At 39.6% G+C, this 13,402-nt stretch overlaps 1 protein-coding gene across 2 annotated transcripts in view; it reads right to left on the minus strand.

Annotated features, from left to right (window-relative positions):
• The window catches only part of drd3 (dopamine receptor D3), a 66,498-nt gene that overhangs the window by 26,678 nt on the left and 26,418 nt on the right, over positions 1 to 13,402 (minus strand). For both annotated transcript variants that reach the window (XM_057824295.1, XM_057824294.1), the window contains exon 4: positions 2,443 to 2,579. In XM_057824295.1, coding sequence (XP_057680278.1) covers positions 2,443 to 2,579 — 137 coding nt within the window. The remainder of the gene's footprint in view (positions 1 to 2,442; positions 2,580 to 13,402) is intronic.

Genomic DNA, 13,402 nt, shown 5'->3' on the forward strand with positions numbered 1-13,402 from the left:
CACATGTTGTAGCATCTACAAGGACAACACCAACTTGGTGATTAATTACACAATCAGCAGTAAAGCAGTACATTATTTTCAACTAATTATAGCCACGTGGACGCCACAATTTGTATGCAAAAAAGTTGTCCAAGAGTTTAGAAGACGCTTGCCGTTAGCATTAGCCTAATGTTAACGTGAACGTGAATGCTATGCTAACGCTACGAGTTACATTTAGTGTGTGACTCAGCCTATACCTTTAAAGGCTAAAGCAACATTGCGTATTCTTTCTGGCCAAGAAAACAAATCTTACTGTGTCTGCAAGCCTGCCTGGAGACGACAAATTCGAATTGGGGAGTGGGGGGCGAAGGACGTCACAAGTGCCACAACCAGACACTGCTACGATGCAGGCCAACTACACATAAAATGTCACACATTGTGAACATGTGACGGAAACTGTTGCGCATTTTCGACTCGTTCTCGTCTCGTCAGACAAAAACTGGCATTCGTCTCGTTGTGTTTTATTCCAACAAAACACGTTTTTAGCTCGTTATCGTCTCGTCATTGTCATGAAAAAAAACGTTCGTTGGCTAAATATTTTCGTTATCGTCATCGTTGACGAAAACAACACTGGTTTAGACAAGGTGATTTCCACCTTGCATATTGTTATTATTGAGTCCGTTTTGCACCAATCATTAATTTATGTAAGTAAGACCAGAGCGAAATGTGACAGCACATCTTACACATTTTAGAGAAAATACAGTACCTGATAAAAGTCTTGTCGCTTGCATACACATGCACCTGAAGTGTTCCTCTAATATATTTGTAATCAGTATTTTCTTACAAGAAATGGATAATTTTAATCCCAACAGGTTTTGGAATAACATTTCGGTGCCAAACAAAACTGTGTAAAAGTGTTCTGATGTTTACAGCTTGGTAAAACCTATTAGTCAATTTTTGCAAAGACATAAGTCTTGTCCCCTTGTCAAATGATGCACACAATCCCAGATTAGAGCTTCACCTGTTACCAATAATGGATCAGTTAACTCTCAGGTGTTTATTAAAAGGACCCAGTGCACTAGACTGCCACATCAACTGCAACCTGACCTCTGACAAGATGTCTAAGATTCGTCCTGAGACCAAAGTGTTAATTATCAAGAGCCTGAAGACCAGATACACTGCAGATGTGGCAGACACCTTCACTGTGTCTCAGCGTCTGGTACAGAGGATAAAAAAAAGATATGAACAGACTGGAGACGTTTTTGACAAGCTCAGGTCAGGCAGACCCCGCTCGGGAGGACCGGTTGTTTGCTGGAAAATCCAAAGTCAGCCCTTTTTCCACTGGAGCAGAGCTCCACGAGACCTGGTCACCTGAAGTCCCTGTGTCAACCAGAACAGTCAGTCGAATTCTATCTAGAAATGGCCTCCATGGTCGAATCAGTACCCAGAAGCCCAGAAACCAGCATTAAACAAAAGCCAATTAAAAGACCGTGTGGCATTTGCCAAGGCCCACAGCCTGTCAAAAGGATGGACGCTGGAAAAGTGGCAAAAGGTGGATTTTTCAGATGAATCTTCCATTTAATTACACCACAGTCGCCGCAAATATTGCAGGAGACCTACTGGAGCCCGCGTGGATCCGAGATTCACTCAGAAAACAGTGAAGTTTGGTGGTGTGCGAGAGATCTGCAGGGTGGAAGGCAACATAAATAGTCTGAAAGATCAACAAATCTTAGCTGCCTCTTGCATTCCTAATCATAAAAAGGGACAATTTCTGCAGCAGGATGGTGCTCCATCGCATACTTCAATCTTTACCTCAAAGTTCCTTAAGGCAAAGAAGATCAAGATCCTCCAGGACTGGCCAGCCCAGTCACCAGACATGAACATCTATGAGCATGTCTGGGGTATGATGAAAGAGGAAGCATGGAAGATGAAACCCAAAAATGTTGATGAACTCTGGGAGGCATGCGAGACTTCTTTCTCTGATGTTCCTGATGACTTCATCAATAAATTGTATGAATCCTTGCCGAAGCCCATGGATGTCATACAAAATATTTAATTTGGATCTCATAGCATCACTACTTAATTCGCTTATGTTATGTCACATATTTTTGTATTTGAAGTACATTTTTTGTTCAATTTTCACACTACTTTCTGTAGGCGACAAAACTTTTGTCTTGCCAAAATTTGACCTTTATGTCTTTATTTAATGATAAATCTTTTTTCAGTGAAACAAATATATTTTGTACATTCAACATCATTTGGGAAGGTCTTAGCTTTCATATGAGCCATTTCTGAAACCAATTGAATAATTAAAAGTCAGGTTATTAGCAGTTGTTTCTACAAAATGGATAAGCGACAAGACTTTTGTCAGGGACTGTGGTCAGTTTTTTCTTGTTAGGCAAAATTGAACAGCCCTAGGTTCAAGTGGGTGTTGTGAGTTGAGGAGGACGAATTGTATCTGACCTGTGGTGTTGAAGCCGAACAACAAGGGACAGGACACGGCAAAGGCCAGCACCCACACGGTGGCGATCATAGCGAAAACTCTCTTGCGAGAGCGGTGCGTGGTGTTGTACAACACGGGCATCACCACCGCTGTGTACCTGCGTGTGAGCAAACACACAAGACATTCACAAAGTCCTTTTATGCGAAAAGTTTTTTTTTTTTTTGTCAGAAAACTTAATCACTAGGGGTGTAACGGTACACGAAAATCTCGGTTCGGTACGTACCTCGGTTTTGAGGTCACGGTTCGGTTCATTTTCGGTACAGTAAGAAAACAAAATGCAAAATATAAATGTGCTAGTTGTTTATTACACTCCTTTGTGCTTTCAACAATAGGAACATTAGCCTATACATAGCTAGAATTCTGCTAAAAAAATAGCAGGTATTTAAAGATAATCCAACCACAATTTGCCTTTCAGACCCCGCGTATTGTTCAGCTTTCTTTCTGAAAGAAAGAAGAAAAAGTCCTGTGCTAAAGAGAAAAGCAATCCCATTGACAAATATTTTAACATGTATTTTACAAATCAAATTCCTCAATGAATCTTTTTTTTTTCTTATGAACGGTTTTCAAAAGCTTTATTGGTGGATTTTCTCAAGCGCCACACAGAAATTAATAAATTTAATTGTGTAAGCAGATCTGTGTATTTTTCTAATTATTTAATTACAGGTGTTTTAGCTCATTTCAATTTATTTTACTTAAATTGGCTATTATTAATTTTATTATGTGTTTATATTCTACAAATGTGATGTAGTATTCATTTATATTGTATATTTTATGTTGTATAACTTTAGTTCCTAATATGAATATTAGTTCCTACTTGTTTTGTTGTGGTAGGAGGGTTTTCTATTGAACACGGGGCCGTGTTGGTTATTATTATAGCAGAGAAGACGGCAGTAAAACCAAAAAGACAAGTCCACTGTGCCCTGATCTACCACTCAAGAGTCTGATGGACTCAAAAAGTGGGTTACGATTGCATATTCGTTTGAAAATTGACCGGATCCACCGTATTTTTACATGAGTGACTTCCGGTCTGCCTGATCCTAGCTACCGGTTGTAGTATTGACGCAGGAGGGTTGCGTCTCGCGTCAAATAATAAACTCTGCTGGTCTCTTCGCGTGTGTCGTGTTGAGCCGCTTTTGGGATGCGTCTAACATGCGGCCGCACTGCGACTGGTGTGCATTGGCTGACTGACTTTTAACGCCCGTCTTTCACTGCGTTCTCGCGGCGGCCACGTTGTCACGCCGTTGACGTTTCTGGGTTATATTGTCCTACAGTGTTGGTCCTCATTATAGTAGAGAAGACGGAGTAAATATAATCTACACAAAGAAACTGTAACCCGATCGACTCACAGCCTCGAAAAGTAAGGTTTACATTACGTCAGAAACACGTTCGGTACGCCTCCGTTACGAACCGAGCACCACGTACCGAAACAGTCCAATACAAATACATGTACCGTTACACCCCTAATAATCACTACCAAACATCATGTCACAAGTAGGGGTGTAACGGTACACAAAAATCTTGGTTCGGTACGTACCTCGGTTTTGAGGTCACGGTTCGGTACATTTTCGGTACAGTAAGAAAACAAAATGCAAAATATAAATGTGCTAGTTGTTAATCACGCACTTTTGTGCTTTCAACAATAGGAACATTAGCCTATAAAAAGCTAGAATTCTACTCAAAAATTGAAATATTCTGAAATGTAGATATTTTGAAAAACAAAATAAAAATAACATTACCTAAGACTTTTTCTTTTAAAAAATATCTGATGTGCAAAATTTAACAGTTGCAACAATGAGCAGTTTCAAATTTCTCCTATTAACTTTATGACTGTTTCTTCCATGTCTACATTTAACCGTTACCCACGCTGCTCACTGCACTTCTGAGTGGTGCGACGGCCCTGGCCGTTTAATAGTTATCTTTTTTGAGACTGTCGGTCAGCTGATCGTCGTGTCCGCCAGCTGGCTGCTTCCCCTCCCAACGTGACGTACTCTGATTGATGCCGGACGGGCAGACGACGAAGCCGCCGCTGATGGGCCACCCGAGGATGGGTGCCAACTTCAGAAACTAGCCGCTGTCTGTCATGTATCCATTGTGCAGCCCTTTGTTTACATTTACGGCAATAACAACACTTGCTTTACGGCAGCTCAACCGATACAAGGTAGTACTATTAGGGCCCAAGTACACCAGATGCATGATCGTTGCGGTTCCGGTCCGACTCCGGTAAAAAATAGCGCCGGAGCCAATCCGTTCCCATTATATCCTGTTGTTCAACGTATACTGGCCGCGTCAGTGCTCCGGGTTGACTGCGAACCACCTCCTGCATGCCGCATGCTCGCCGGATGGTATAGGCTATTTTCCATCTTTGCCGAACACGCATCCGACAAAAAGGGCGGAGCTGGGCCTGACATCAAAAGCCCAGGTGCCTAATCACGGTTTAAACACGAGCGAAGATGGATGATGAGCGCTTCATCACGGAGGTGGAAAATGGAAAGTCACAAAGTAATATACGATGCAGCAGATCGTTATTATAAGGACAGCATTAAAAGCGAAGCTGCAAGTTGTCCTATTATGTGTGTTTTTCTGGCAATGATATCAAACACACGGCGTGCTGATAACTTTGAGCGAAAAAAAAAAAAAAAGGAGCGTATCTGGAAGTGGTTCCACTGCAGAAATTCTCGTGCCCGGCGCACACACAATGTCGGTTTGTATACAAAGTCGAGGGGGAAAAGTACGAAAGAGAAAAAAAGAGACACCCACAAGTTTTGACCTGGTGGTCTATTCAAGACATTTCTCTTTCTTTCCTACATTTCACTTGACTCTTCATAAGAAAAAAACAACAGTTTGCGCTGGGCACAGGAATCTGCAGTGTTGAGACACCAATTCCAAGTACACTGTACGCTGTTTTTTAGTTCGTGTATTATAGAATTCGCTATCCATTTTATAAATATTACAGATTATTTAACAGTTGTTTATAACAGCTCTCTGAGATGTTATGTGCCATAAATTTTAAATGTGCACAAAGATAAAAACCCACCGACACAACCAAGGGCATAATAGCCCCCCTTTCCCCCCACACACGGAGCCCTGATCTCAACATGATGCAGTCAATCTGGAATTAAGAAACAGACACAACTAAAATATTGTAGCGTCGGCTGTCATCGGTGGGTTATTTTATGCACCAACGCGGGGCTGTCATTGGTGTGCTGGTGCACCAGCGCGACGCTCCGATTGATGGACTAGATAGCGTCAGTGTATATAGTTGTTGTTTTTGCATTGGTGAGGTGGAGGGAAGTTAACTAGAAACTGCAATTTCTGGAGAAATTACACCTGGTCTTTCCTGTGTGGCTATACAGATCGTAGCCCCGCCCAAGGCTATCAATAGAATGGACAAACATGCCTATCAATGGCATTAAACAAATTAAATCCCATTAGAAATGAATGGGAAATTTGGACGTCCATGGCCGCCAATGGCGGCACCCTTAATAAGTGTCAATGGAATTGGGGAAGTTTGGGGGACATGTCCTATTGATATCTGGAGATATGTTGATGTTCGGAAAAAAAAAAATTCCCATTGAAAATGAATGGGAAAAATTTGGACGTCCATGGACGTCAATGGCATCACCCTCCATAAGCGTCAATGCAATCGTGGACATCTGGGGGACACGTCCTATTGATATCTAGTCATTTTCTGTTGATTTGGGGGGAAAAAAAAATCCCATTGAAAATGAATGGGAAAAAATTTGGACGTCAATGGTATCAACTTACATAAGCGTCAATTGAATCCAAGTACATTGGCATCAATAGATTCGACATGCATGGCCGTCAATGGCATCAATGCAATGTAAAAAATTCAATTGGAAATCCCATTGTAAGTGAATGGGAAATGTTCTCATTAGAAATGAATGGGAATGTTTTTGGCAAATTTCCGGGGGACCGTAATTTTTATCAAAATTCTGTATACAACTTTTATGTCCCTCACCGTCACGGAATTTTTGATGCCCAAATTGTGTGATTTGGTCAAAAATTGAAGGACTAGATACATTTTGAAACTTTTCTTTGTTTCCCATTAAAAATGAATGGGCCAGTTTTTGGCAAATTGCCGGGAAACCGTACATTTTATCAAAAAATTTTCCGGTTATTTTTTATTCCCCTCGCCGTCCCGGAATTTTTGATGCCCACATTGTGTGATTTGGTCAAAAATTGAAGGAGTAGATAAACTTTGAAAATTGTCTTTTTTTTCCCATTAAAAATGAATGGGCAGGTTTTTGGCAAATTTCCGGGGAACCGTATATTTTTTTCCAAATTGTGTTAATAACCTTTATTCCCCTCCCCGTCCTGGAATTTTTGATGCCCAAATTGTGTGATTTGGTGAAAAATTGTAGGACTAGATACATTTTGAAACTTTTTTTTTCTCATTAAAAATGAATGGGCAAGTTTTTGTCAAATTTCTGGGGAACCGTAAATTTTTTCCAAATTCTGTATACAACTTTTATGCCCCTGGAATGGAATATGGAATTTTTGATACCTAAATTATGTAATTTGGTAAAAAATTGTAGGACTAGATACATTTTGAAAGTTGCTTTTTTTTCCGGAAAATTGCCGTTTACGGGCAAACGGAAAATTTTTGGGGACTTTTGAAAAATTCCCATCGTCGCGCAAAAATTCCGGACGTGTCGATACTTGAATGGTGCCGATCGGTCAAGCGGTTCGGGCTGCGCAGCGCGCCGAAGGATTCCCATTAAAAAAAAAAAACAGAATAACATATAGGGAGGAAGTTGTAGAATCTCACTACCCGATCTTTCCAAAGGAAAGACCAGGTAATAAAGAAAAAGAGGAAAAAGGCGTTGAAGCTCGTGTGTTGTTTTCGCGGCCAAACTTCCGCTTAGCAAACGTTACAATATCAATATGCAAGGGAAAAAATGTGCTCCCTCTCTGCTTCTCTGATGAGTACAGACTCCGTGTGTTTGTCGTTGTTTTAAATGGCACATTATCGCGCGCGATCACGCGAGAGCTCACGAGGGGACGGAGTTGGCCGACCGCAGCCGGTATGATTTGCCTGTTTTTGACGTACTGCGTGGCACGCAGTCAACACTGAACCAGACCGGAACCGCAACGATCATGCATCTGGTGTACTTGGGCCCTCAGGCCGCAGCAGTAGAGGTAAACTGCCGTTTTCGTTCAACCCGTCTTGTTTAGTGTAGAAGCCAGGGTAGTGGCTGTCTTTTTTTAAAATTTCCTTTTTACGATCAGGGTTTACTTAGCGGGTGGGGTTTAAGTGTTATTTTCATTTTGTTTGTTGTTTTGGCCTGGGCTTACGCTGAAGCCAGCTCCTTCCGCATTTTATATATTTTGTTCATTGCGAGTTCGACTTATGTGAATAAATTTGTGTCCACTTGCAACTTGTGTGCGTGGCTCGTTTTATGTTACGCACTTAGCGTGCCGACCGTGGGGCGCAATTAACGGTGGGATTATGGGATGCATGAGCGGGCATTCCGCGCTTGCGTTAAATGCGTCAAACATTTTTACGTGATTAATTCAAAAAATTAATTAGCGCCCGTTAATGCGCTAAATTTGACAGTACTTTACATTACGTCAGAAACTCGTTCGGTACCGAGGAGCCCGAACCGAAATGGTTCAATACAAATACATGTACCGTTACATTCTTAGTCACAAGTCATCCCCTTCTCGCAAGTGCCACGGAATATTACCGTATTGGCCCGAATATAAGACGGTATTTTTTGCATTGAAATAAGACTGAAAAAGAGGGCGTTGTCTTATATTCGCGGTCTAGACATTACACCCACTCACGACGCTAGATGGCGCCAGATATCATTGAAGCGATGTTCTGTCATGACAGATCTCAGCTACTCTCAAGTTTAACCAGTTTGCATTATTTTATTGAAATGTTTTTCCTTATTCAGATTTGTTTCAGGACTACAGTAACAGTTAGACTTCACTTTGATGGCTAATGCAGTTATTGCAATTTTGTTGTTATATCACAATAGATTGGTTTGTTTACATTTCAAAAACCAGAAGCCATTGATTTACGAATGTGATTGCACTTCAGTTTTTAAATGTTCAGCTATTAAGATTTGAATGAGGCAAAATAACATGCTTTTTCTCTCAAAAATATTGTTATAATCATATGTTTCGGATGTGCTGTAATTATTTTCTGTATAAAAAAAATAATTTGGTGTTCAAAAAGTTTACTTTTTAAACTTTAGTCTTGAAAAGGAGGGGGTCATCTTATAATCAGGGCTGTCTTATATTCAGGCCAATACAGTATGTTCTATGGCTACATGATCACAGAATTTATAAAAAGCAAGATTAGAGTCCAATCCTTAAAACATTCCATCCTGAAAAACATGTAATTATCAGTGATTGCATTCTGAGTCTGCACACATGAATTCTCAAGTCATCAAAACATTCCCTGAAACAATGCACCCACAAGAAAAAGCACCGCTGTGAGGCATACAACTCAGAAACAATCTTCAACATTGATCAATAAACATTTGGACTTAGGAGCTAAAAGGGACGCGTTTGACAGGAAGCGCGCGTAATGAGCTTGCGAAACGTCGGTCTGTGAGAGGCGGCAATTAACAGCCGACCCAGAGCCAACGCCGATGTCTTATTGTTTTGTTCGGAGCCAGCTCGCTGCCATGATTGTTTATCCTCATCGGACTAATTATTCGAGCTGCGCTTTTGGTTCGAATGTGGCGCGAACACTTGCACAAATACCCTCGTCGGCTTTACTTCAGCAGTGTGCCGTCTGGTAGATTAAAAGCAGCGAGTCCGCTATGTAGCGAGTCGGCAAGAGTATCGATCAAACGCTGCTTCCAGTCGCTCGTACGAATCAAAATGAACCTAAATATAATTCATGTGGAACTTCACAGACTGACGACTCACCTGTAAGTCATCAAGGCGACTTTTGCAAGCACTACACGGATTTAAATAAAAGTTTGGGAAACCCACGAGGGCACACTGAATCTATTTTACAAAGAGAAAAAAGGTGTTGGTGTGTGAAGAAAAAGTATGACCAATGTAGGAGTACTATTGCTAGTATTAATAGTATATTGCGGAAAACAGACAAGACGGAAAAGAAGTTTCTGCTCTTGCACTCCTCTTTTAAATAAACCGCTGTATTTCTAGCTAAAACAACTGTTGTGTTTGATAGAACAATATGTCTATATGCTGCCATAACAGATTCATGGCGCATTAAGCCCCCAAACTATTTTTAATTTGTCCGTTCAAGTTCCAAGGCCGGCCCAGCCTATACACAGACTATGCAGCTGCTTAGGGCCCCTGACCACTAGGGAGCCTCCAATCTGGTAACCTCATTTTATACGTTGTTAATAGAGCATCGTGAATAATGTGGGGCGCATTGCCGTTTATCCATGCAAACATCCATTTTCTTGTCATTACATGTCATTTGGGGTGAGAAGTTTGAAGTATGCAGTGCAACAAACATATGATTAATATACAAAATATGGACGTATGGGTTGGATTGCATGTATGGGTCCCACAGTACACTGTGACGAAATGGTTGGCCAAAATATGGGCCCCTTGGCATTATTTTGCTTAGGACCCCCAAATGGCCTGCGTTCAACCCTGGAAACCCCCGTTTACAGACGTCGCGCAACCCAGCTATAAAACGAAGGTAACTAATTATTAGAGATGTCGCCAATCGATCGGGTCCAATCACGTAATTTTCAAAGTATCAGAATCGGCAAAAAAATATCAGCCATGCCTTTTTTTAACATATATACTTTTTAATTAAATCGTTTTCTAATTGTAGTTAACGTTACAGACATAATATGTTACACTCATCCAGAGTCTTTAGTTTAGGCTTAAAGTAGGGTTATCAAATTTATCCCGATATCGGTGGTAATTAATTTTTAAAAAATGTATCACGTTAAATATTTAACACAATTAATGCATGCGTTGCACGACCCACTCATGCATTGTCGCGCTCAATCTGTAATGGCGCCGTTTTACCCATTTAGAGAGATAAAAGGCAGCGTAAAACGAGTAGAGTGAAATTTGGCAGCCTTTGGAGCCTTTATTTAATAGGCTAAAGCCTTACAATCCCTCTCCCTACAACTATAAATATCATGGGAAGCAATGTGGGGAAGCAAGGTAGCAATTGATCTTTTTCTTAATGCCTTACGTTACTTCCCAACGCAGAGAAGATATATGAATTGGTAGCACTACGCACAGTCATGGTTCCACTTCTCATCATGCATTTGGGTTGAATGGCTGCAGTATCATTTACTGAAAGCTCAACAAATACACCAGATGGCAATATTTAGTCACAATGTACAAAGTCACAAGTCTTTCTATTCGTGGATCCCTCTCACAGAAAGAATGTTAATAATGTAAATGCCATTTTGTGGATTTATTGTCATAATAAACAAATACAGCACTTATGTACTGTATGTTGAATGTATAATATATTCGTCCGAGTTTTATTCATTTTTTTCTTACTGCATTGCCAAAATGTATATGATCGGGAAAAATTATCGGGAATGATTGGAACTGAATCGGGAGCAAAAAAAGCAATCGAATCGGGAAATATGGGGATCGGCAGATACTCTATCTAAAACGATCGGGATCGAATCGGGAGCAAAAAAACATGATCGGAACAACCCTACTAATTATATTTATTATTCAAAATGTCTGTCATTTTTAGCTTAGAATCCTTAATTGATGTCTAATATTTCATAAAAAAAAAAAAAAAAAAAAAAGAAAAAAAAAATTATTCACTCGCATATTTTAAACTTTTAAACAAATGGCGTCACAATGAAAAATATGGAGTCTGTAAAAAAGTCATGGATATCTACCTCATAACTATCGCTTAATTGTATTTTTTTTTTTTTTGTTACTGTTGCATTTTCTCCGATATGTAAGATGATAATTGATCCAAACAACGCAAAATTGAAAAAAAAAAAAAAAACGTTTAAAAGGGTAAATATATGAAAAAGAAAATCTCGACCACTCCTTGATGTCTGCGATTTCTGCATTGCGACCCATGTTATATTACCATGTTTCACCCATAAAATCCCCAAGAAATCCAGCTGTGGCCATTCACAGCTGTGTTTTGAAACTCGTTGATACATGCAACATGGAGTTTTGGGATTGAAACAAGGCAAGTACGCGATAATATCTCGTTAAAGTCATGGCGTCTGTAATTCTGCTTTCGCGTGCTCTCACCTCCAGATAGTGGTTTTGCTGTTTAAATTTAAAAATATTTTTTTTGAATGCCCTCCTGTTCAAAAATTTTCTTCGCCCAGAAAATTGAGATTTTAAGCTTTCCAATGACGTATCACACATGCATATCGGACAATTTTGAAATTTGGCCAAATAGAGGATCTCAGCGCGGAACTTCAAGTCACCTGAGTGTTTTCCGCCATATACTTCTGAAAGATTAGACATAGACATACCATTAGACATAGAAATTAGACATACAATTACAAGTTGTAATACTAGTATGTACTTCTGAAAGAGGGGTATAGCAAAATACGAGAAACGGGGGGAAAAAAGCGTTTGGTTATCTGACAAGGATCAATATGTAATTCTATGAGGAAATTTTTATGATTTTTTTTTTTTTTTTTTTTTTTTTTTATAGAAATGTGAAAAATTTAACGTAAAATAGGAAAAAAGTGCTAGCTTTTGCATGAGTTCATAAGCAAACTACTTGGGCCCTAATAATGCAAATGTATGCGTTGTAGAATTACGCCAATGATTTTTGGCAACATGGTAAAATGAGGAATAAAAGTCCTACAAGAGCAGGAGTACGAAGTCCACAGTACGAAAAATGGGGGGGGGGGGAGGTGTCGGTGTGAGGAAAAAGTCATAGTATGACAAATATAGTAGTTGTACTTCTGAAAGAGAGTTACAGCTGTTCCTCGCTACTTCATGCCCTCAGTCCATCATGAATTTTGTTTCAATTAAAAAATAAATAATACAGTATTTTATAGAGCTTTCCTGATCCGATCACGTAATCTCACTCTCCCTCCTGCTGCTTTTCTTGGTCAGGCAGTGCACTGGAGTTGCTTGTTAAAGTTAACGATGATTGACAGGCGTTAAGGTTTTATCTTACCAGAGAAGCTTGGAAGCCACATGTGTCAATCATCGTTTAGCTTGTTAAACACTTGCTGTGGCAACTCATTGTGTGTTAGTGTGCAGCTTGAGCAGATTTGAGTCGACTCACTCATTGAAGCATTTTATAAAGACAAGCATTTTTCTACGTTATTTTTGTTTAAAAATGATTCAGTAGGGCAGTAACATGTTTAAAACTTGTCATAATTACTACATTTGAAGTGATTAAAAACCATTTATCAATACAGTGGTATGCAAAAGTATCGGAACCTTTTGGAATTTCTCACATTTCTGCATAAAATCACCACCAAATATGATCTGATCTTTGTCAAAATCACACAGATGAACTACTTTGCGGTTTTTCACTTATCTGAGCGGGTTTTGGTCCCCATTAACTGTGAAAAACGAGGGACCATTGTATAGCAAAATACTAGAAATAAAAAAAAAGTGGTTGGTTATTCTACAGGTATTAGGGTGTAATTTAAAAAAAAAAAAAAAGAAGTGAGAATTCATTAACCTACTACATAGGCGGTAGTAATAAAAATATATTAGTTGTAGTGTTATGCCAATGATTTTTGGCAAAGTGGTGAATGGATGTGTACTCAAAAAGTACTATAAGAGCAGGAGTACGAAGTTCCCAGTACGAAAAACAGGGTGAAAAAATGTGTCTGTGTGTGAGGATAAAGTTTTAGGATGACAAATGTTGGAGTTTGTAGCTGTGTAATTTTGTGAAAAAAATTACGAAAAATTGGGAACAGTGGCAGGTTTTACACAAATTCATTGACAAACTACTTAGGCAGTCATACAAAATTATACAAATGT

Source organism: Corythoichthys intestinalis, chromosome 20 (genome assembly GCF_030265065.1).
Source record: "Corythoichthys intestinalis isolate RoL2023-P3 chromosome 20, ASM3026506v1, whole genome shotgun sequence".
Lineage (NCBI taxonomy): Eukaryota > Metazoa > Chordata > Actinopteri > Syngnathiformes > Syngnathidae > Corythoichthys > Corythoichthys intestinalis.